The 23,049-nt window shown below is 44.8% G+C and overlaps 1 protein-coding gene across 4 annotated transcripts; it reads right to left on the bottom strand.

The window, feature by feature from the left end:
• Positions 1-470: 470 nt before the first annotated feature.
• On the bottom strand, positions 471-23,030 carry LOC109882889 (nucleolar and coiled-body phosphoprotein 1). 4 transcript variants are annotated; one of them, XM_031799300.1, is made up of 15 exons: positions 22,848-23,030; positions 22,218-22,276; positions 21,864-22,018; positions 20,668-20,747; positions 19,862-20,042; positions 19,085-19,092; positions 18,959-19,054; positions 18,252-18,354; positions 18,000-18,089; positions 14,323-14,940; positions 8,316-9,296; positions 7,786-8,187; positions 7,263-7,384; positions 3,552-3,632; positions 471-1,983 (listed from the first exon to the last, which is right to left on the bottom strand). In XM_031799300.1, exons 1-15 carry the CDS (start codon positions 22,956-22,958, stop codon positions 1,825-1,827), a joined length of 3,246 nt encoding a protein of 1,081 aa, XP_031655160.1. In that variant the 5' UTR covers positions 22,959-23,030; the 3' UTR covers positions 471-1,824. The 4 variants fall into 4 exon arrangements, with proteins under 4 accessions (XP_031655160.1, XP_031655158.1, XP_031655161.1 ...); XM_031799298.1 differs by having other exon boundaries at positions 18,959-19,092; positions 22,848-23,028; XM_031799301.1 differs by having other exon boundaries at positions 3,552-3,612; positions 18,959-19,092; positions 22,848-23,028.
• Positions 23,031-23,049: the final 19 nt, after the last annotated feature.

Below are 23,049 nucleotides of genomic sequence, written 5' to 3'. Positions count from 1 at the left end.
CTAGATTAAATCCCAGAGCTGACAAGGTAAAAATATGTCGTTCTGCCCCTGAACAAGGCAGTTAACCCTCTGTTCCTAGGCCGTCATTGTAAATAAGAATTTGCTCTTAAACTGACTTGCCTGGTTAAATAAAAAAGGTATTTTATTTATTTTTTAGCTAAAAAGGGAAGTAATGTTTGCTTTCTTGGGCCCTAGTCAAAAATATGCAAAGGGCTCTACCTCGTTTCTCTTCTACCAAAGTGCATGAATTGAGTAGCAAACTGCAGTAGAAAAGAGATTCAGTAACCTAGAGGACAAGGTTAAGTAAATAAAATGTTTTTAAATTTTTTTATTAAAATAAAAAAAATTGGCCTTCTGGGTTATTTACATGTTGGTTCTATTTAATGTATTTTGGATTTAATTCATTTGTACTCTTAAGTTCCTAAGTGAAAGGAAAAAGACAGATTTTAAATGTGGAGGGAGGAAGGAGAGATTGGAACAACTAGGTATTTTATTCAAGTAATAACAATACTCAATAAGAAAAGACTAGAAACAGGAAATTCACTAAATTAAAAACAACTTGTGGTTGGCTGCTGAACCACCAATCGGCTGGCAGCTTTGACTTCACATCTGAAATGGCAGCGTATTCCCTACAGTACACTACTTACAACCACTAGTGAACGGGGTACCATTTCAGATGCAACCAGATCCTGTTCAGTAGGCACAACAGAATTACTTTTATTTTAGAAACCGAGTTTACCGTTTCAAAATGTTTTGTTTCGGTGCATCCTACTGAACACGACCCAGGAAGTTATTTTTAGACTGCAGCTTGTAATAACAGTTGGATGATCCCTGATACTCCCAGGGTAAAAAAAAAAAACTTAAATACTGATCTAAAACGGGTGCGTTCCAGGCTGACTAACATTGCAGTGGTTGAATCCTTATCCAGGCGTGAGATCTGGTTAGGCCACTGCAAATGTAGTCAGCCTGGAACGCACCCACTACGAAATATTCACCCCATAATAAATCATACTAAAATAACATTTCATTCAACCCTCAAAACAAAACCCACAGGTCTGCATGTTCCAGACAAAAACAGTCATTTTCCTTTCCAAAACCAAACGAATAACCCCTTTCCCCACAATGCAAACTGCAATAAACAAGAAACAGAATTCAAATTTACGACCGGGGGAAGAAAAAAAATATATAACTGGACAGAATGTATGAGATCCAGGCTAACAATTTCACAACAAGCAACATATGAAGTGGCCGAGAGAGAAATCTGAAAACAGTTTGAATTTATATTTAACTGAATTGGTGGCTGACTACCGCCACCTGGTGGCTATATGTTGTACATGAATCCTTTGTGCTCCGTCCTGAAGGCACAAGGGGAGACAAGCCAAGACACCTCGCCTCTTGCAGCCTTTCTTCTGTCCTAAACTGCAACCTATTTCCTACGTAGTGCACTACTTTCGATCAGGTCAAAAGTAGTGCACTACGTAGGGAATAGGGTGCCATTTAGGACAGAAGGCTGCAGAGGGGAGGTGTCTTGACTGGGTGCCATTTCAAGGAAACGCTAGTCTCCACTTCTACAGCGTCATTCCACCATTACAGAAATGTGCATTTTAAAAGGACTGGTTTAATTAACACAGACGTACGAACTACAAATCATCAGCCACTTATGTGAGTGCAGCAGTCTCAGCTCTAGTTCAGTTCACGGTCTTCAGCTCAGTCAGGTTTCTGCTGAGGGGGAGGTCGGGGGAGGGGGGCAGACCGTCCTGGTCCTCAGATAGTCCTGGGTCGAGAAGGGAGGAAGAGGGGTAGTGACAAACGATGACTATGTTCTCAGTCGCTGTCGAACTTGATGGAGTTGACGGACTGGGAGATGGCTCCTCCACAGTAGCTACCCCTCTTCTTCTTGGTTTTCTCGTGACGGAAGGACTTCCCCTTGGTGAAACGGAGCACGTCATTGGCCCTCTGGCCCCAGTCTCCATCCGACCCGCGCTGAGGAGAGCACAGAGACAGTCAGAACCCGTCTAGCCAATCATGACATGTTGACGACTGTCGATTCATAACTACTGTACAAGCTTTTAAGAGTTTTGGGAACAAGCAGGAACAAGCACTGGAAATTAGTGTAAGCTACGGTGTGAACGTGAACGTTGTCCATTCAGCGTGCAAATTATTTTTTAAACATACGGTTGGAATAATGCTGTGCAATGATAATACCCCTTTTAGTGTCGTTTGAAAAGACCATTTAAAATTTTAACCAATCACAGTAAGGTATTTAAATCATTACCCAGAAATGACTTGTTAGAGATAAATAAATTTTAAAAATTTAAAGGCCCTGCACTTGAGTGAATAAATATGACCAATAATGTTTCTACACAGGTGTAATGGTGTTTAAATGAAGGCCTTAGTACACAGAGAGCTGTAATGTGTGTTCTTAGTACACAGAGAGCTGTAATGCGTGTTCTTAGTACAAAGAGAGCTGTAATGCGTGTTCTTAGTACAAAGAGAGCTGTAATGCGTGTTCTTAGTACAAAGAGAGCTGTAATGCGTGTTCTTAGTACAAAGAGAGCTGTAATGCGTGTTCTTAGTACAAAGAGAGCTGTAATGCGTGTTCTTAGTACAAAGAGAGCTGTAATGCGTGTTCTTAGTACAAAGAGAGCTGTAATGCGTGTTCTTAGTACAAAGAGAGCTGTAATGCGTGTTCTTAGTACAAAGAGAGCTGTAATGCGTGTTCTTAGTACAAAGAGAGCTGTAATGCGTGTTCTTAGTACAGAGAGAGCTTTAATGCGTGTTCTTAGTACACAGAGAGCTTTAATGCGTGTTCTTAGTACACAGAGAGCTGTAATGGTGTTTAAATGAAGGCCTTAGTACACAGAGAGCTGTAATGCGTGTTCTTAGTACACAGAGAGCTGTAATGTGTGTTCTTAGTACACAGAGAGCAGTAATGGTGTTTAAATGAAGGCCTTAGTACACAGAGAGCTGTAATGCGTGTTCTTAGTACACAGAGAGCTGTAATGGTGTTTAAATGAAGGCCTTAGTACACAGAGAGCTGTAATGCGTGTTCTTAGTACACAGAGAGCTGTAATGTGTGTTCTTAGTACACAGAGAGCTGTAATGGTGTTTAAATGAAGGCCTTAGTACACAGAGAGCTGTAATGCGTGTTCTTAGTACACAGAGAGCTGTAATGTGTGTTCTTAGTACACAGAGAGCTGTAATGGTGTTTAAATGAAGGCCTTAGTACACAGAGAGCTGTAATGCGTGTTCTTAGTACACAGAGAGCTATAATGAGTGTTCTTAGTACAGAGAGCTGTAATGCGTGTTCTTAGTACACAGAGAGCTGTAATGCGTGTTCTTAGTACACAGAGAGCTGTAATGCGTGTTCTTAGTACACAGAGAGCTGTAATGGTGTTTAAATGAAGGCCTTAGTACACAGAGAGCTGTAATGCGTGTTCTTAGTACAGTGTGTTATAAAGGAAATAATTTGACAAAATTGCAACTGAATCAAGTTTGAGCACCATTTTTCATTTCTATAGTAGACAGACAAAGGGGAGTGTAGTTCTCACCTTGGCGTCGAAGGAGTTGTCAGCCAGTCGGTTATCCACATCAATTTCCTCCTCTCTTATTCTACGGAAAGGTACATTGATCTTTAGGAGGGACAGACGGGTCAAACAGGGAATTTAGGAGTCAAGTTTAGTCCATATTTGACACAGACGCAGACCAGTTAGTTCCACAATGCACCTCGGTTCTGTATCGACCCATCAAACACCTGGCACGTATAGAGTTCCTTAGGGAAGTATTCAGACCCCTTGACTTTGTGTTACGTTACAGCCTTATTCTAAAATGGGTTAAAATGGGTACCGGTACAGAGTCAGTGTGGGTACCGGTACAGAGTCAATGTGGAGGCTATATACAGGGGGTACCGGTACAGAGTCAGTGTGGAGGCTATATACAGGGTGTTACGGTACAGAGTCAATGTGGAGGCTATATACAGGGTGTTACGGTACAGAGTCAATGTGGAGGCTATATACAGGGTGTTACGGTACAGAGTCAATGTGGAGGCTATATACAGGGTGTTACGGTACAGAGTCAATGTGGGTACCGGTACAGAGTCCGTGTGGGTACCGGTACAGAGTCCGTGTGGAGACTATATACAGTGTGTTACGGTACAGAGTCAATGTGGAGGCTATATACAGGGTGTTACGGTACAGAGTCAATGTGGAGGCTATATACAGGGTGTTACGGTACAGAGTCAATGTGGGTACCGGTACAGAGTCAATGTGGAGACTATATACAGTGTGTTACGGTACAGAGTCAATGTGGAGGCTATATACAGGGGGTACCAGTACAAAGTCAATGTGGAGGCTATATACAGTGTGTTACAGTACAGAGTCAATGTGAGGGCAGTGGCTCGGTTGGTTGTTGTCTTTGATTATCTTTTTGTCCTTCCTGTGACATCGGGTGCTGTAGGTGTTACGGAGGGCAGGTAGTTCGCAACCGGTGATGCGTTGGGCAGATCGCACCACCCTCTGGGGAGCCTTGCGGTTGTGGGCGGTGCAGTTACCGTACCAGGCAGTGATACAGCCTGACAGGATGCTCTCAATTGTGCATCTGTAAAAGTTGAGGGTTTTAGGTGACAAGCCAAATTTCTAAAGCCTTCTGAGGTTGAAGAGGCGCTATTGCGCCTTCACCTCTGTGTGCGTGGACCATTTCAGTTTGTGATGTGTACGTTGAGGAACTTAAATCTTTCCACCTTCTCCACCACTGTCCCGTCGATGTGGATAAGGGGGTGTTCCCTCTGCAGTTTCCTGAAGTCCACGATCATCTCCATTGTTTTGTTGACCTGATGGTGATCAAGCCTACTACTGTTGTGTCGTCTGATGCTCTCATGCACGCATGCTTCATTGTTGCTTGACTCGAAGCGAGCATAGAAGTAATTTAGCTCGTCTGGTAGGCTCGTGTCACTGGTCAGCTCTCTGCTGTGCTTCCCTTTGTAGTCTGTAGTAGTTTGCAAGCCCTGCCACATCTGACGAGCATCAGAGCCGGTGTAGTACGATCCAATCTTAGTCCTGTATTGACGCTTTGCCTGTTTGATGGTTAATCAGAGGGCATAGCGGGATATCTTATAAGCTTCCGGGTTAGAGTCCAGCTCCTTGAAAGCGGCAGTCTTTAGCTCAGTGCGGATGTTGCCTGTAATCCATGGCTTCTGGTTGTGGTATGTACGTACGGTCACTGTGGGGACGACGTCATCGATGCACTTATTGATGAAGCCCGGTGACTGATGTGGTGTACTCCTCAATGCCATAGAAGAATCCCAGAACATATTCCAGTCTGTGCTAGCAAAACAGTCCTGTAGTTTAGCATCTGCTTCATCTGACGATGAAGCAGATTAAATTTAATTTAATTTCAATTTTAAATTTAATTTGTAAGCAGGAATCAAGAGGGTAGAATTATGGTCAGATTTGCCAAATGGGGTGTGAGGGAGAGCTTTGTAAACAGCTCTGTGTGTTGAGGTAAAGTTGTCTCGAGTTTTTTCCCTTCTGGTTGCACGTAACATGCTGGTAGAAATTAGGTAAAAGGGATGAGTTTCCCTGCATTAAAGTCCCCGGCCACTAGGAGCGCCGCCTCTGGATGAGCATTTTCTTATGGTCTTATACAGCTCGTTGAATGCGGTCTTGGTGCCAGCATCGGGTTGGGGTGGTAAATAGATGGCTACGAAAAATAGATAGAAACTCTTGGTAAATAGTGTGGTCTACAGCTTATCATGAGATACTTTTCCTCAGGCGAGCAAAACCTCGAGACTTCCTTAATATTAGATTTGGTGCACCAGCTGTTATTGACAAATAGGATAGAACAGAAAGACGAGGGCTGTCTATCTTGCTGATGCAGACGTAAACCCAGCCAGCTGTACGTTATCCATGTTGTCGTTCAGCCACAACTCGGTGAAACATAAGATGTTACAGTTTTTAATGTCCCGTTGGTAGGATAGTGTAAGAATATTTTTAAGATAAATACACAACGCAGAGGACCTAAGGCCTAGATTTAATGATCAATGGAAATAGTGGTTTTTCTGTAATAGGAAATTATTGATGACTGGGTCAGATACAATGGCAGGAATTTGTTCAGGGATCAAGCCTGAAATAGGATACTGTTATTTGGCCATTGGCCCAGTTTTATTGCAAGGAAGTCTAATTGGTCAACCACAGGCTAGGGCTGGGTTATAAATTACATCTTGTTCCTTTGTTCTGTGGAGAGAATCACTGAGGACAGGGGAGCATGATCATCTACCACCTACCTCCCAGCATGATTTGTTCTCTTTGAATAAACCTATTTACCTCCCCCTGATTTTCCTCGTGTTACTGAAGAATAACATCAACTGCTAACAACAGTCTTGAGCAGAACTCACCCATTTTGTTATCCAATGATTGCACGTTAGCTAATAGGACTGATGGTAGAGGGGGATTACTCACTCGCCGTCGGATCCTTACAATGCACCCCGACCTACGTTCCCAATATCTCAGCCTCTTCTTCGGGAGAAGGACAAGGATTAGGCCCATGTTGGGTGTCTGAAGCAAATCCTTCGCATCTGACTCATTCAAGAAAATAATCTTTGTCTGATACGAGGTGAGTAATCAATGGCCTGATTTTCTTGAAGCTTTTTTCCGTCATAAGAAACGGTGGCAGAAACATTACGTACAAAATAAGTTACAAACAAAACGCAAAAACACAATTGTTTAGGAGCCTGTAAAATGGCACCTCCTTCAGCGCCATCTGTCAGGACACAGCCAAGAAGACAAAGGCAGGGGTGGTCTTGAAATGTCCTTGAGTGGACAAGCGCATCTCTGAATAAACCTGAAAATAGCTGCGCAGCAACACTCCCATCCAACCTGACAGAGCTTGAGAGGATCTGCAGAGACAAATACTTATGTAAAAATTATGTTTAATATCTTTATAAAATTAGCAAATATGTCCAAAACTATTTTTGCTTTATCGTTACGAGGTAGATTGACGAGGGATTTTTTAATTTTTTAAATCCATTTTAGAAAAAGGCTGTAACGTAATAAAATGTGGAAAAAAGTCAAGGGGTCTGAATACTTTCCGAATGCACTGTACATCTATGCCAGAAAAGCATCTCTGTGGTACAGAAATGCAACTTACTAAGTCTGACACCATGTCAAAGTTTATTTTCCATATACAACAAAGACCAAAACCAACAAATGATAAGTATTAAATAGTTATACAAGCCAAGCGCTAGCCAGTCTCTGTTCTGTTCTCACCTTCTTAGAGACTTTAGGGAACGTCTGTGGTGTTGTTGCTGCTGCTTTGGTATTTTTAGGTGTCGTTAATTCTTCCTCATCCTCTGAGGCCCCATCCCTTTTTCTCTTACCGTTTACAATGCCTGTGGAGGGAGAGAAGAGGGATGAGGAGGAGGAGGAAAATATCCTTCTTGTCAATCTATCCAGATACATAAAACAACCCTGGTTATAAGAAATTAAACCCAATAATCAATTTTTTTTTAAAGGGCAATACAACTATAAAACAATGGACTTTTCAAGTAATTGAATTGTAGCGTGATAATTAGCCTTGCTGCAAAACATGGGCCATTTTTTCTTCTCTTGGTAAATGGCTCCAATATGTAGGCCATTAAGATAGCACTCAAACACAATACAGTTGTACTAAGGCTTATGAGGCATTTAAAAGCTATAATTGTCCAGAATCAAATTGGGTAAATATCATGAATTTAAAATGACCATTGAACAGTTTCCAGACTTTACCTTTTTAGTGGCGTTCAAAACTCACCGTTAGCGATGGGAGTGGTGACTGCTGCCGGTGCTTTCTCCGCTGCCTCTTCTTCAGAAGAAGAGTCGTCTGATGAGCTGCTGGCCTCCTTGGTTTTAGGTCTGGCTGCTGGGGTGGTCTTGGGGGTGGCGGCGGGTTTCAGAGTCTTTTTACTGGCCTCTTCCTCAGAGCTACTCTCCTCGGAAGAGGAAGACTCGGCAGCCTTGGTCTGTTTCGTTACCTTGACTGCAGAGGTTGTTGCTTTGGGTGTAGCTGGCTTTCCATTGGTCAGAGTAGGCTTAGCGGGCGTAGTCTTGGCGGCCTCTGTCTCCACCTCCGAGTCGGAACTGTCGGAGCTGCTTTCGGCTGCCTTTTTAGCCGAGGCTGGTGTTGTAGCCTTCGCTGCTGCTGGTTTGGGCGCTGCTGCAAGGTTCAAAGTTCAATTTAGTTGTCATATGTATAAAAATACAATGCTTATTCACAAGTGACCTCGATATATGAAAGATACACAACAACAAAAATAGGCCTACACAAAGTATGAATCTTCTTACCCTCTTCATCACTGGAGTCATCTGAAGAGCTGCTGTCCTCCTTGGCTTTAGGTCTGGCTGCTGCGGTGGTCTTGGGGGCGGCAGCGGGTTTCACAGTCTTTTTACTGGCCTCCTCTTCCTCAGAGCTACTCTCCTCGGACGATGACGACTCTGCAGCTTTAGCCAGTGTCTTGACGGCAGGACTCTTGGCTGCAGGTTTGGGGGTGGTCTTGGGGGTGGTCTTCTTGGCAGCAGCAGCCTGGTCCTCCGAATCCGAGCTGTCTGAATCGGAGCTGCTCTCGGCTGCTGCCTTGGCTGGGGCTGATTTAGTCGCCACTGGGGTGGCTGGTTTAGAGGTAGCCTTCTTAGCTATGGCCTCATCCTCATCTGAGCTAGAGTCGGAGTCTGAACTGCTCTCGGCTGCTTTAGTAACCGGGGTTGCTGGTTTGGAAGCCGATTTAGGAACCGGGGTTGCTGGTTTGGAAGCTGGTTTAGTAACCGGGGTGGCTGGTTTGGAAGCCGATTTAGCAACAGAGGCTGGGGTAGCCTTCTTAGCTGGGGGTTCATCACCTTCAGAAGAAGAGTCGGAGTCCGAGCTGCTCTCCGCTGCAGCTGGTTTAGTAACTGGGGTTGCTGGTTTGGAAGCAGATTTAGGAACCGGGGTGGCTGGTTTGGAAGCCGATTTAGCAACAGAGGCTGGGGTAGTCTTCTTAGCTGGGGGTTCGTCATCTTCAGAAGAAGAGTCGGAGTCCGAGCTGCTCTCCGCTGCAGCTGGTTTAGTAACTGGGGTTGCTGGTTTGGAAGCTGATTTAGGAACCGGGGTTGCTGGTTTGGAAGCTGATTTAGCAACAGAGGCTGGGGTAGCCTTCTTAGCTGGGGGTTCGTCATCTTCAGAAGAAGAGTCGGAGTCCGAGCTGTTTTCTGTAGCAGCCTTGGCTGGGGCCTTGGGAGCAGCTGCAGCAGGTTTAGCTGGTGTCTCGTCCTCAGAACTGCTGTCAGAGTCTACAGGACAGACAGGTGCCAACATTACAGCATTTAAAAATGGTAGATTCAGTTAAATAAAAAGTGAGTTTGTTTGACAGTCTAAGCCAAGACTTAAATTCTAATCCCCCACTCCCGAGTGCTATGTAACACTTAACTGTGATTTTCTGTGGACGTTATTCAGCGCCCAACAACGAGCAGAAAATCTTTTCTCAACAGGTTAAGACAACTTTTTCCGGTGTCTGACTGAAATGTATCCAACTGGTGCAGAGTGAGAACAGAAGCAAAACTGAACATCTCCCTCCCAGCATAACATCTACGATTTGTCCTTTTCAAATAAATCTATTTTTTCTCCCCAATTTGCTTCTGTGTCTTCGTTATTGAAGAACAACATCAACTGCTAACACCGGTTAGTCGAGGTAATATGTACATGTAGGTAAAGTTAAAGTGACTATGCATAGATAATAAACAGAGTAGCAGCAGTGTAAAAGAGGGGTCTGGGTAGCCCTTTGATTAGTTGGTCAGGAGTCTTACGGCTTTGGAGTAGAAGCTGTTTAGAAGCTTTTTCGACCTCGACTTGGTGCTCCGGTACCACTTGCAATGTGGTAGCAGAGAGAACAGTCTATGACTAGGGTGCCTGGAGCCTGAATTTTTAGGGCCTTCCTCTGACACCGCCTGGTATAGAGGTCCTGGATGGCAGGACGCTTGGCCCAAGTGATGTACTGGGCTGTACGCACTACCCTCTGTAGTGCCTTACGGTCGGAGGCTGAGCAGTTGCCATATCGGGCAGTGACGCAACAAGTCAGGATGCTCTCGATGGTGCAATTGTAGAACCTTTGAGGATCTGAGGACCCATGCCAAATCTTTTCAGTTTCCTGAGGGGGAATAGGCTTTGTTGTGCCCTCTTCACGACAGTCTTCGTGTATTTGGTCCATTTTAGTTTGTTAGTGATGTCGACACCAAGGAACTTGAAGCTCTCAACCTGCTCCAATACAGCCCCGTCGATGAGAATGGTGTTCTCGGTCCTTTTCCTGTAGTCCACAATCTCCTTTGTCTTGATCACGTTGAGGATGTTGTTGTCCTGGCACCACACGGCCAGGTCTCTGACCTCCCTATAGGCTGTCTCGTCGTTGTCGGTGATCAGGCCTAGCGGTGTTGTGGAGTCGTGCCTGGCCATGCAGTCTTGAATGAACAGGGAGTACAGGAGGGGACTAATCATGCACCCCTGAGGGGCCGCCGTGTTGAGGATCAGCGTGGCGGATGTGTTGTTCCCTACCCTTACCACCTGGGGGCGGCACGTCAGGAAGTCCAGGATCCAGTTGCAGAGGGAGGTGTTTAGTCCCAGGGTCCTTAGCTTAGTGATGAGCTTTGAGGGCACTATGGTGTTGAACACGGAGCTGTAGTCAACGAATAGCATTCTCACATAGGTGTTCCTTTTGTCCAGGTGTGAAAGGGCAGTGTGGAGTGCAATAGAGATGTAACCTGTGGATCTGTTGGGGCTGTTTGCAAATTGCCGTCGGTCTAGGGTTTCTGGGATAATGGTGTTGATGTGAGCCATGACCAGCCTTTCAAAGCATTTCATTGCTACAGACTTGAGCGCTACGGGTCGGTAGTCATTTAGGCAGGTTACCTTCGTGTTCTTGGGCACAGCGACTATGGTGGTCTGCGTGAAACATGCTGGTATTACAGACTAGATGTCGACCGATTACGACTTTTCAGCGCCGATACCGATTATTGGAGGACCCAAAAAAAAGCAGATACCGATTAAATCGACCGATTCTAATATGTATATTTGTAATAATGACAATTACATCAATATTGAATGAACAAGTATTTTAAACTTAATACAACACATAAATAATGAATAATGCAAAAACAGTGTTGGAGAAGAACGTAAAAGTGCAATATGTGCTATGTAAGAAAGCTAACGTTTAAGTTCCTTGCTCAGAAAATGAGAACATATGAAAGCTGGTGGTTGCTTTTAACATGAGTCTTCAATATTCCCAGGTAACAAGTTTTAGGTTGTAGTTATTATAGTTATTATAGGACTATTTCTCTCTATACCATTTGTATTTCATATACCTTTGACTATTGGATGTTCTAATAGGCACTTTAGTATTGCCAGTGTAACAGCTTCCGTCTCTCTCCTCGCCCCTACCTGGGCTCGAAACAGGAACACGTCGACAACAGCCACCCTCGAAGCATCGTTACCCAAAAGCCGCGGCCCATGCAGAGCAAGGGGAACAACTACTCCAAGACTCAGAGCGAGTGACGTTTGAACCGCTATTAGTGCGCACCCCGCTACCTAGCTATCCATTTCACATCGGTTACACCAGCCTAATCCCGGGAGTTGATAGGCTTGAAGTCATAAACAGCAGAGCTGCTGGCAAAACGCACGAAAGTGCTGTTTGAGCCTCCCGGGTGGCGCAGTGGTTAAGGGTGCTGTACTGCAGCGCCAGCTGTGCCACCAGAGACCCTGGGTTCGCACCCAGGCTCTGTCGCGACCGGGAGGTCCGTGGGGCGACACACAATTGGCCTAGCGTCGTCCGGGTTAGGGGGTGCTTGGCCGGTAGGGATATACTTGTCTCATCGCGCACCAGCGACTCCTGTGGCGGGCCGGGCGCAGTGTGCGCCAACCAAGGTTCCCAGGTGCACAGGCTGGCTTCCGGGTTGGATGCGCGCTGTATTAAGAAGCAGTGCGGCTTGGTTGGGTTGTGTATCGGAGGACGCAGGACCTTCAACCTCCGTCTCTCCCGAGCCCGTACGGGAGTTGTAGCGATGAGACAAGATAGTAGCTACTAAAAACATACCACGAAATTGGGGAGAAAAAGGGGTAACAAAAAAATAAACATTTGAAGAAGAAAAAGTGCTGTTTGAGCTGCTGCCACCGCTCAGTCAGACTGCTCTATCAAATCATAGACTTAACTATAATATAATATCACACAAATACGAGCCTTTGGTCATTAATATGATCAAATCTGGAAACTATCATTCCGGGAAAAAAAAAAAATTGTATTCTTTCAGAACCATTACGTATTTTATCTATCAGTCTAAATATTGCTGTTACATTGCACAACCTTTCAATGTTATGTCATAATTATGTACAATTCTGGCAAATTAATTACGATTCTTTGTTAGGAAGAAATGGTCTTCACACAGTTCGCAACGAGCCAGGCGGCCCAAACTGCTGCATATACCCTGACTCTGCTTGCACTGGAACGCAAGAGAAGTGACAATTTCCCTAGTTAAGACATTCATGTTAGCAGGCAATATTACCTAAATATGCGGGTATAAAAATATATACTTGTGTATTGATTTTAAGAAAGGCATTGATGTTTGTGGTTAGGTACACATTGGTGCAACAACAGTGCTTTTTTTGTGAATGCTCTTGTTAAATCACCCGTCTGGCGAAGTAGGCTGTGATTCAATGATAAATTAACAGGCACCGCATCGATTATATGCAACGCAGGACAAGCTAGATAAACTAGTAATATCATCAACCATGTGTAGTTAACTAGTGATTATGTTAAGATTGATTGTTTATTATAAGATAAGTCTAATGCCTTGGCTCCTTGCTGCACTCGCATAACAGGTAGTCAGCCTGCCACGCAGTCTCCCCGTGGAGTGCAATGTCATCGGCCATAATTGGTGTCCAAAAATGCCGATTACCGATTGTAATGAAAACTTCAAAATCGGCCATTCCGATTAATCGGTCGACCTCTATTACAGACTCAGTCAGGGAGAGGCTGAACATGTCAGTGAAGACACTTGCCAGTTGGTTAGCACATGCTCGGAGTACACGTCCTGGTAATCCGTCTGACCCTGCGGCCTTGTGAACGTCGACCTGTTTAAAGGTCTTACATCGGCTACGGAGATCACACAGTCGTCCGGAACAGCTGGTACTCTCATGCATGTTTCAGTGTTACTTGCCTTGAAGCGAGCATAGTAGTTATTTAGCTCGTCTGGTGGGCTTGTGTCACTGGGCAGCTCTTGGCTGTGCTTCCCTCTGTAGTCTAATAGTTTGCAAGCCCTGCCACATCCGACGACCGTCGGAGCCGGTGTAGTACAAATCGATCCTAGTTCTGTAATGAAGCTTTCCCTGTTTGATGGTTCGTCATTCTTAAAAATGTAAGTAAGTACGGTCACCGTGGGGACGACGTCCTCGATGCACTTATTGATAAAGCCAATGACTGAGGTGGTGTACTCCTCAATGCCATTGGAGGAATCCCTGTGCAAAACACCCCTGTAGTTCACAGTTCGCAACGAGCCAGACGGCCCAAACTGCTGTCCTGTAGCTTCACACAGTTCGCAACGAGCCAGACGGCCCAAACTGCCTCATTTGACCACTTCCTTATTGAACCATTCACTTGTGCTTCCTGTTTATTTAAATTGTATTGAACCTTTATTTAACTAGGCAAGTCAGTTAGGAACAAATTCTTATTTACAAGGACGGCCTAGGAACAGTGGGTTAACTGCCTTGTTCAGGGGCAGAACGACAGATTTGTATCTTGTCAGCTCGGGGATTTGAACTTGCTACCTTCCAGTTACTAGTCCCAACGCTCTAACCACTAGGCTACCCTGCCGCACCAATTGTTGCTTGTAAGCAGGAATCAGGAGGATAGAATTATGGTCAAATTTGCCACAAGGAGGGAGAGCTTTGTACATGCCTCTGTAAAGGTGGTCTTGAGTTTTTTTCTCCCTCTGGTTGCACATATAACATGCTGATAGAAATGAGGTTAAACTGATTTGAGTTTCCCTGCATTAATGTCCACGGCCACTAGGAGCGCCAACTCGGGACGAGCGTTTTCCGGTTTGCTTATGGCCACAGAGGGGCCCAACCGGCGAGAATGAGTCGCAATTTACTGGACGGTTTAACGTTTTTGTAGCGTAACCCGTGTATAATAGTAAAAAAGTTAATTTGTCTCCGACACCGAGTCACAGATCTATTTGTGGCCTCTTGCCAACTTATTCAGCATAAACAAATCTGGGATGCATTCTAAAATGACTCCATCTTACAGCCACGCCAACTTGTATTAAAATGTCTTACCAGAGCTGGAAGAGCCTGATTTCTTAGCTGGGGCAGTCTTCGCTGGAGTCACCTTGGCTGCTGGTTTTTTAGCCTCTTCCTCATCTTCTGAGCTCGAGTCAGAGTCCGAGGAGGATTCAGCAGCCTTGCCTCGGGTCACGGTAGGAGTCGCCTTAGCTGGTGCTGCTTTCACTGTCCCCTCTTCGTCATCCTCTGAGCTCGAGGAAGAGGAGCCGTCTTCCACCACCTTCACAGTAGCCTTGGCCCCCGCTACAGTCACAGTCTTGGCCCCCCGCTCCTTCACCTCTGCCACCGTTACGGTTGCTGTAGCTGGCGCCACTTTCACAGTCTTCGAACCCTTCTCCTCCTCTTCCTCCTCTGAGCTGGAGTCTGAGGAAGAGTCTTCCTTGGCAGGGGTAACCGTTACTTTGACAGCTGTGGACTTAACCCTTATTACTTCTGGCTTCTTAGCCTCTTCTTCATCCTCAGAGCTGGAGTCAGAGTCTTCTGCTGGGGTAGCCTTCGCTGGGGTAGCCTTCGCTGGGGTAGCCTTCGCTGGGGTAGCCTTCGCTGGGGTAGCCTTCGCTGGGGTAGCCTTCGCTGCTGGCTTCTTTGCTGCTTCTTCTTCAGAGCTGGAGTCTAAGAGGAACAAGAGAATCAACGAAACTGTTCACTTTAAGATCAAAACACCTCAACTCAGGTAAAACAGTGTTAGTAGTGGCTCGTGGTAGCCAACGGTTGTGTTCACCATCATCTGGGTTTACTGCTGCTAGTAGTAACACTCATGTTAGCACGTGGCTAGCTATAGCCATCGTCAGCCAACGACAGAGTTTTAACCAGTTTGGTTATAGACGTTCAATGTCTACTATGCTGGTAAAGGTAGATATTGTTTTTCACAGTAAAAGAAATGTGCTGAACTGCTAGTAACGTGATGTGTTTCACAGCCGCTAGTGGTTAGCTAGTTACGGTAATGTGATGCGTTTCACGTTTCACGCTAGTGGTTAGCCAGTTTGACGTTTCCAAAACTGCAAAGATATTGTCTGTGAGTGCCACAGAACTGATGTTACAGGCAAAACCCAAGGTGTCTGCAGCATTGTGACGTCTTTTTAGGCATTTCCATTGGAGAATGGCTGTAAGAGACCATATAGGGCGAGTGGACGCATGGCGCCAAATAAATGGACATTTTGGGTATATATGGACGGAATTAATAAATGGACATTTTGGATATACAGTGCCTTGCGAAAGTATTCGGCCCCCTTGAACTTTACGACCTTTTGCCACATTTCAGGCTTCAAACATAAAGATATAAAACTGTATTTTTTTGTGAAGAATCAACAACAAGTGGGACACAATCATGAAGTGGAACGACATTTATTGGATATTTCAAACTTTAACAAATCAAAAACTGAAAAATTATTCGGCCCCCTTAAGTTAATACTTTGTAGCGCCACCTTTTGCTGCGATTACAGCTGTAAGTCGCTTGAGGTATGTCTATCAGTTCTGCACATCGAGAGACCGAAATTTTTTCCCATTCCTCCTTGCAAAACAGCTCGAGCTCAGTGAGGTTGGATGGAGAGCATTTGTGAACAACAGTTTTCAGTTCTTTCCACAGATTCTCGATTGGATTCAGGTCTGGACTTTGACTTGGCCATTCTAACACCTGGATATGTTTATTTTTGAACCATTCAATTGTAGATTTTGCTTTATGTTTTGGATCATTGTCTTGTTGGAAGACAAATCTCCGTCCCAGTCTCAGGTCTTTTGCAGACTCCATCAGGTTTTCTTCCAGAATGGTCCTGTATTTGGCTCCATCCATCTTCCCATCAATTTTAACCATATTCCCTGTCCCTGCTGAAGAAAAGCAGGCCCAAACCATGATGCTGCCACCACCATGTTTGACAGTGGGGATGGTGTGTTCAGGTTGATGAGCTGTGTTGCTTTTACGCCAAACATAACGTTTTGCATTGTTGCCAAAAAGTTCAATTTTGGTTTCATCTGACCAGAGCACCTTCTTCCACATGTTTGGTGTCTCCCAGGTGGCTTGTGGCAAACTTTAAACGACACTTTTTATGGATATCTTTAAGAAATGGCTTTCTTCTTGCCACTCTTCCATAAAGGCCAGATTTGTGCAATATACGACTGATTGTTGTCCTATGGACAGAGTCTCCCACCTCAGCTGTAGATCTCTGCAGTTCAACCAGAGTGATCATGGGCCTCTTGGCTGCATCTCTGATCAGTCTTCTCCTTGTATGAGCTGAAAGTTTAGAGGGACGGCCAGGTCTTGGTAGATTTGCAGTGGTCTGATACTCCTTCCATTTCAATATTATCGCTTGCACAGGGCTCCTTGGGATGTTTAAAGCTTGGGAAATATTTTTGTATCCAAATCCGGCTTTAAACTTCTTCACAACAGTATCTCGGACCTGCCTGGTGTGTTCCTTGTTCTTCATGATGCTCTCTGCGCTTTTAACGGACCTCTGAGACTATCACAGTGCAGGTGCATTTATACGGAGACTTGATTACACACAGGTGGATTGTATTTATCATTAGTCATTTAGGTCAACATTGGATCATTCAGAGATCCTCACTGAACTTCTGGAGAGTTTGCTGCACTGAAAGTAAAGGGGCTGAATAATTTTGCACGCCCAATTTTTCCGTTTTTGATTTGTTAAAAAAGTTTGAAATATCCAATAAATGTCATTCCACTTCATGATTGTGTCCCACTTGTTGTTAATTCTTCACAAAAAAAAATACAGTTTTATATCTTTATGTTTGAAGCCTGAAATGTGGCAAAAGTTCGCAAAGTTCAAGGGGGCCGAATACTTTCGCAAGGCACTGTATATGGACGGAATTAATAAATGGACATTTTGGACATATATGGACGGAATTAATAAGTGGACATTTTGGACATATATGGACGGAATTTATAAATGGACATTTTGGATATATGTGGACGGAATTAATCGAACAAAAGGACCAATTGTGATGTTTATGGGACATATTGGAGTGCCAACAGAAGAAGCTAGTCAAAGGTAATGCATGTTTTATATTTTATTTCTGCGTTTTGTGTAGCGCCTGCAGGGTTGAAATATGCTACTCTCTTTGTTGACTGTTGTGCTACCATCAGATAATAGCCTCTTATGCTTTCGCCGAAAAGCCTTTTTAAAATCTGACATGTTGGCTGGATTCACAACGATTATAGCTTTAATTGAGTATCTTACACGTGTGATTTAATGGAAGTTTGATTTTTAATATAATTTTATTTGAATCTGGCGCTCTGCATTTTCCCTGGCTTTTGGCCAAGTGAGACGTGACTGTCCCCCTATCCTAGAGATGTTAAAACAACAAGACTTTAGGATGATGTGGGTCTTCACCGTCTTGTGTGGACAGTGGCTTCCCTCCTGCTAGTGTAGTGGTCCTCTCTTTACGTCACTTTTCCCCAACGCGACTTCGATCAAATTCATATAAAGTTGTACCCGAAATACAAATGTATAGTGATCTATCATATTGGGACTTTTATTTTGAAGGATGATAACAAATCAGAATGTCGAACAGCGCAACCTAATTCTTCAATCTTCCCTTTCGCATGTCTGAAGATGTACAACATGTCGTGTTTACCCTTTCTCTAGTCTAGAACCTTTAGAACCAAGGTCTACAACAGATAGAAACTATGGCCTTTAGAAACTAGGTCTAGAACCTACCTGTGCTCTCAGAGCTGGACTCTGTCTTCTTAGCAGCTGCAGAAGCTTTGGGGGTCACAGTCTTGGCAGGGGTGGTTTTGACTGTTTTAGCTGAGGAGAATAACGAGGTGTCAGATACCAGGACAGCACTCAGGGCCGGTTTCCCAGACAGGTGTAGCTGGGTCTTGGACTACAAAACACTTCATTTGAATTTAGTCTTAAAATAAACTATGTCCGGGAATCCGTCCCCAAGTACAAACAGTAGTTCGTTACCTGACACTTTCTTCTTCTTCTCCTCCTCCTCATCGCTGCTGTCTGAGCAACTACTGTCTTTAGCTGGAGGGGTCTTGACGGGGCCAGAAGGTTTCACCGGGGTCTGTTGGGCGAGACAGTCAGTCTAGGAGGTCAAGGTATCACTAACTACATTGTGTAGACAGTCTGAAGATGTAGCAGCTGCACATGTGGTTTTAATTATCATTGAGGACATGCTGAAACAAGACATTTTCGTTCTAATGTGTACATTGTAGATTTTTCATGAAGATGTGTAATGACTTAGTTTTACGGTTGACTGAGCCTTCATTTCTCGTTTACTACCCCCCCCCCCCAAAAAAAAACACACATTTACTCCACAACATATAGCTAATGTTCCTTCTTCCATTCCGGCATCGTATGACAGTGGCACACAAGACTTTTGTTAGATCAAGAAGATACTGTACCACGCCTAGGAAGGGAGACTGTCACTGGCAACACAGCTCCCATGGTAACGTGGACGCCTGTCCTGTTTGTGAGTCCTGGGCACATATTTACAGATGAATCAGCAGTCCCATTCTGAGACTGCTGATTCAGGATCAGGCTCCTTCTGTCAACCGACCTTTAGTCGTTAAGACAGAACAGATCCTAGATCAGCTCTCCTCCACCGAGAGGCTTTTTGAATAGACCCCCCCGGTGAGAGGTTGTGTGTTGTGGATCAGTTTCAGTACCTTAGTGGGCGCCTCGTCTTCACTGGAGGTGTCTTCACTACTGCTGCTGCTCGCAGTCTTCTTCTGAGCTGCTGCCTTAGGGGTCGCGGCAGGAGCCTTTCCTGCCTTAGAGGTCGCGGCTGCAGCCTTTCGTTCTACAGAGCAAAGAAGAACAGTCAGCAAGACTCCACACAAGAAGAACAGTCAGCAAGACTCCACACAAGAAGAACAGTCAGCAAGACTCCACACAAGAAGAACAGTCAGCAAGACTCCACACAAGAAGAACAGTCAGCAAGACTCCACACAAGAAGAACAGTCAGCAAGACTCCACACAAGAAGAACAGTCAGCAAGACTCCACACAAGAAGAACAGTCAGCAAGACTCCACACAAGAAGAACAGTCAGCAAGACTCCACACAAGAAGAACAGTCAGCAAGACTCCACACAAGAAGAACAGTCAGCAAGACTCCACACAAGAAGAACAGTCAGCAAGACTCCACACAAGAAGAACAGTCAGCAAGACTCCACACAAGAAGAACAGTCAGCAAGACTCCACACAAGAAGAACAGTCAGCAAGACAACACCACAAAACAAGTAACATCCAAGAAGCAACCGCACAATGAGGGAAACAACGCTGATACAAATATGGGATCATGGTGGTCGTAAAGTGATTCTTTAGACGGAGACCCGACCAAGGCAGATTCCATGTCTCAAGAGACTTCATGGTTGAACAAAGTTTGAGGTCATACGCACAATCCTGATTAAAAAAAAGTAAAACAATGGGTGCTAGGCTAAAGACAGACACTAGAAAATAATCTGATAGAGATCCTTCTGGATCAAAACGTTGTCGGTAAAGGTGGCAATTGGGAAAATGTTCAGTACGCGGGACTTCCTGTTCATTCCAAAAGGTTAAAAATGTACTTACTAGCTGCAGGAGCTTTGGCCTCATCTTCAGATGACTCACTGCTGGAGCTCTTTGTCCCGACTGCTGACACCACTGGGCTCTTCACTGGGGCTTTGGCTGCTGACACCACTGGGCTCTTCACTGGGGCTTTGGCTGCTGACACCACTGGGCTCTTCACTGGGGCTTTGGCTGCTGCAGGTTTCTGTGATCAGAGATGAGGAACAGATTTTTTTTTTAAACATGCTGCAAGAACAGACCTACCCCACACCTTCTTTATAACATAACCAACGTCTCAACAGCAAGATGCCGTCATCAGGACACGCATCATCTTCACTAAGCCCCCCCCCCCCCCCCCCCATTGCTCTGTTATGGTCAGCCATTATAGCAAATCAACAACATTGATATTTTATTTCAATTAGGATCCCCATTAACCGAAAACAATGGCAACAGCTAATCTTACTGGGGTTCTACACATAACGAAAAAGACAAGACGTTTACAATTGACCTACATTTAAAAACAATAACATGCAGTTTGTGTGTGTGTGTGTGCATCTATCAGTTTCACATACATACAACCAATAGGTCACATCAGGGGGGCATTATGCCTTGATGTGATGCTTTATCGGTTTCAATAAACCAGATTTGCTGTTCACTACATGGAAGGGAGGTCCATGCAACATGGCTCTGTTCTGGACCTGGAGACCGTGAAAAGACCCCTGGTGGCATGTCTGGTGGGAGAAGTGTGTGTGGACCTGACCATAGATCACACGGTTAGGGATTTTAACGTAATAAAAGAGAAAATAAATTGTAAAACATAGCTCATGTACCTTCGCTACAGCCTCCTCTTCGTCACTGGAATCATCACTGCTGCTGGAATCTGATTTAGCAGAGCGTGGAGCCTTGCCTGCTAACAGAAACACAAAGAAACCGTTTAAAAAGGTAGACCCAGTAAAAAAATTACGTTGCCACGGGCAACACCGCAGATATTGAGATTAGCGAGATGCAAGACTTTTGCTCTAACAGCATCTGTGCATGCGCGCGGGTTCACTTCACAACGTCGGGCCAACCTGGACCATAATGTGTTGGCTCAGGTATTACACTATAGGGCCAACCTGGACCATAATGTGTTGGCTCAGGTATTACACTATAGGGCCAACCTGGACCATAATGTGTTGGCTCAGGTATTACACTATAGGGCCAACCTGGACCATAATGTGCTGGCTCAGGTATTACACCATAGGGCCAACCTGGACCATAATGTGCTGGCTCGGGTATTACACTATAGGGCCAACGTGGACCATAATGTGTTGGCTCAGGTATTACACTATAGGGCCAACGTGGACCATAGTGTGTTGGCTCAGGTATTACACTATAGGGCCAACGTGGACCATAATGTGCTGGCTCAGGTATTACACTATAGGGCCAACGTGGACCATAATGTGCTGGCTCAGGTATTACACTATAGGGCCAACGTGGACCATAATGTGTTGCCTCAGGTATTACACTATAGGGCCAACGTGGACCATAATGTGTTGGCTCAGGTATTACACTATAGGGCCAACGTGGACCATAATGTGCTGGCTCGGGTATTACACTATAGGGCCAACCTGGACCATAATGTGTGGGCTCAGGTATTACACTATAGGGCCAACGTGGACCATAGTGTGTTGGCTCAGGTATTACACTATAGGGCCAACGTGGACCATAATGTGTTGGCTCAGGTATTACACTATAGGGCCAACGTGGACCATAATGTGCTGGCTCAGGTATTACACTATAGGGCCAACGTGGACCATAATGTGCTGCCACGGGTATTCTCGCTTGCATTGTCCTTTCCAGCATTGTTCCAGGCCAGTATAACTCCATTCAGCAGTGTGGTTCAGTTGATAGAGCATGGTGCTTGCAAAGCCAAGGGTTCGATTACCGCCGGGGCTACCCATACAAAAATATATGCACACACTACTGTCGCTTTTGATAAGACTCTGCTAAATGGCATATATCAAAAGGACAGATGAGTGCGTACCTGTGGGTGTGGCCTTGGCAGGTGCTGCAGATTCCTCCTCCTCACTGCTCGACTCCTCACTGGAGCTCTCTGCAGTCTTTGCCTTCTTAGCAGACGGACTGTCACTGGATCCAGGACCGATGGGCAGCGCCTTGCGTTTCTTAGCTTCGGGAGACCTGGGCGAACAGAGCAGTGAGAGGCATTCAAAAATAATTTAAAGAAACTGTTACCTATTGGTATGTTGACTTAATGGTTTAGCCCCACAGTCATCGACAAAAGGGCTCTGAGAAGATGTTGGATTGAAAATATACACGTCAAGTCATTCTCGCCAGCCACGTTGTTGGGTTGTAAAGTTACTGACAAGAGTGTACTTACTTCACCCAGAAGTTGAAAATGTCAAGAAGACCAGCGGCTTCTTTTTCATCCTGGGGTGGCTGTTGCAAAGGAAGAATAATTTACATCAGCCGTTTTATTCTCTTTGCAAGTTTATAGCCATCATGAGGCATTACATTTAATCAATTATTTCCGAACAATGTTTTACCTACAAACAAGTGCATAAAACACGTGATGAGGAGTATTATTAGAACGAGAAGTTTTCGATGATGGATCAATGTTCGAACAGCAATAACCATTTCCCAATAAACAATAAACGCCTGACATGTTAATCTAGCTTGTTAGGTAGTTATAGCGTACGCACACGGTATTTCATAGCCTGCTGACTAGTCAGACAGACATTTTATTCAATCGTTCAACGTTAATTGGCTAAGATATCTAGTTGAGTCCAGTTATTATGTGATGGCAGTTGAAGAAGCAATCATCCTAAAAGTTGAATATGTAATTTAACATAATCAATGGGTATTCTAATAAAAAACGAATTATTAGTGGATTGGAGTCACACGTGTTCTCTCCGCACGGCGTGCACCTCCTGCGTAGCAGACTAGCTCACCGAGCGGTACACAACATTGTCAACAACTACTAAACGGGATACGGAATATTGTCACTTACCACTTTAGCTTGTTTGATGAAGTGTTGGGCAGCCTTGGTAAACTTGTTCTCCAGTAGAAATGAATAGACATGTTTGTAAAGATCACTCGGCACGGAACTTTGCTCCGCCATTTTCACCAGGCTCGTGTGGAAGAAAATCGCCGAAGACGTATGCTCGTTGAAACGCCGTCGCGTAATAAAATACGTCACCAAAAATAATAAA

Source organism: Oncorhynchus kisutch, linkage group LG20 (assembly GCF_002021735.2).
Source record: "Oncorhynchus kisutch isolate 150728-3 linkage group LG20, Okis_V2, whole genome shotgun sequence".
Taxonomy (NCBI): domain Eukaryota; kingdom Metazoa; phylum Chordata; class Actinopteri; order Salmoniformes; family Salmonidae; genus Oncorhynchus; species Oncorhynchus kisutch.
Note: the sequence above shows the minus strand (reverse complement) of the source record. Positions and strands in the feature narration are given on the sequence as shown.

Excerpts from the sequence above, each read along its gene's own strand:
- LOC109882889 (XM_031799298.1), bottom strand. The coding sequence starts at position 22,958 with ATGGCGGAGCAAAGTTCCGTGCCGAGTGATCTTTACAAACATGTCTAT. Across the intron at positions 20,748-21,863 it reads TGCCAAGGCCACACCCACAG|CAGGCAAGGCTCCACGCTCT; the intron begins GTACGCACTCAT and ends TGTTTCTGTTAG. Across the intron at positions 20,043-20,667 it reads AAGAGGAGGCTGTAGCGAAG|AAACCTGCAGCAGCCAAAGC; the intron begins GTACATGAGCTA and ends CTCTGATCACAG.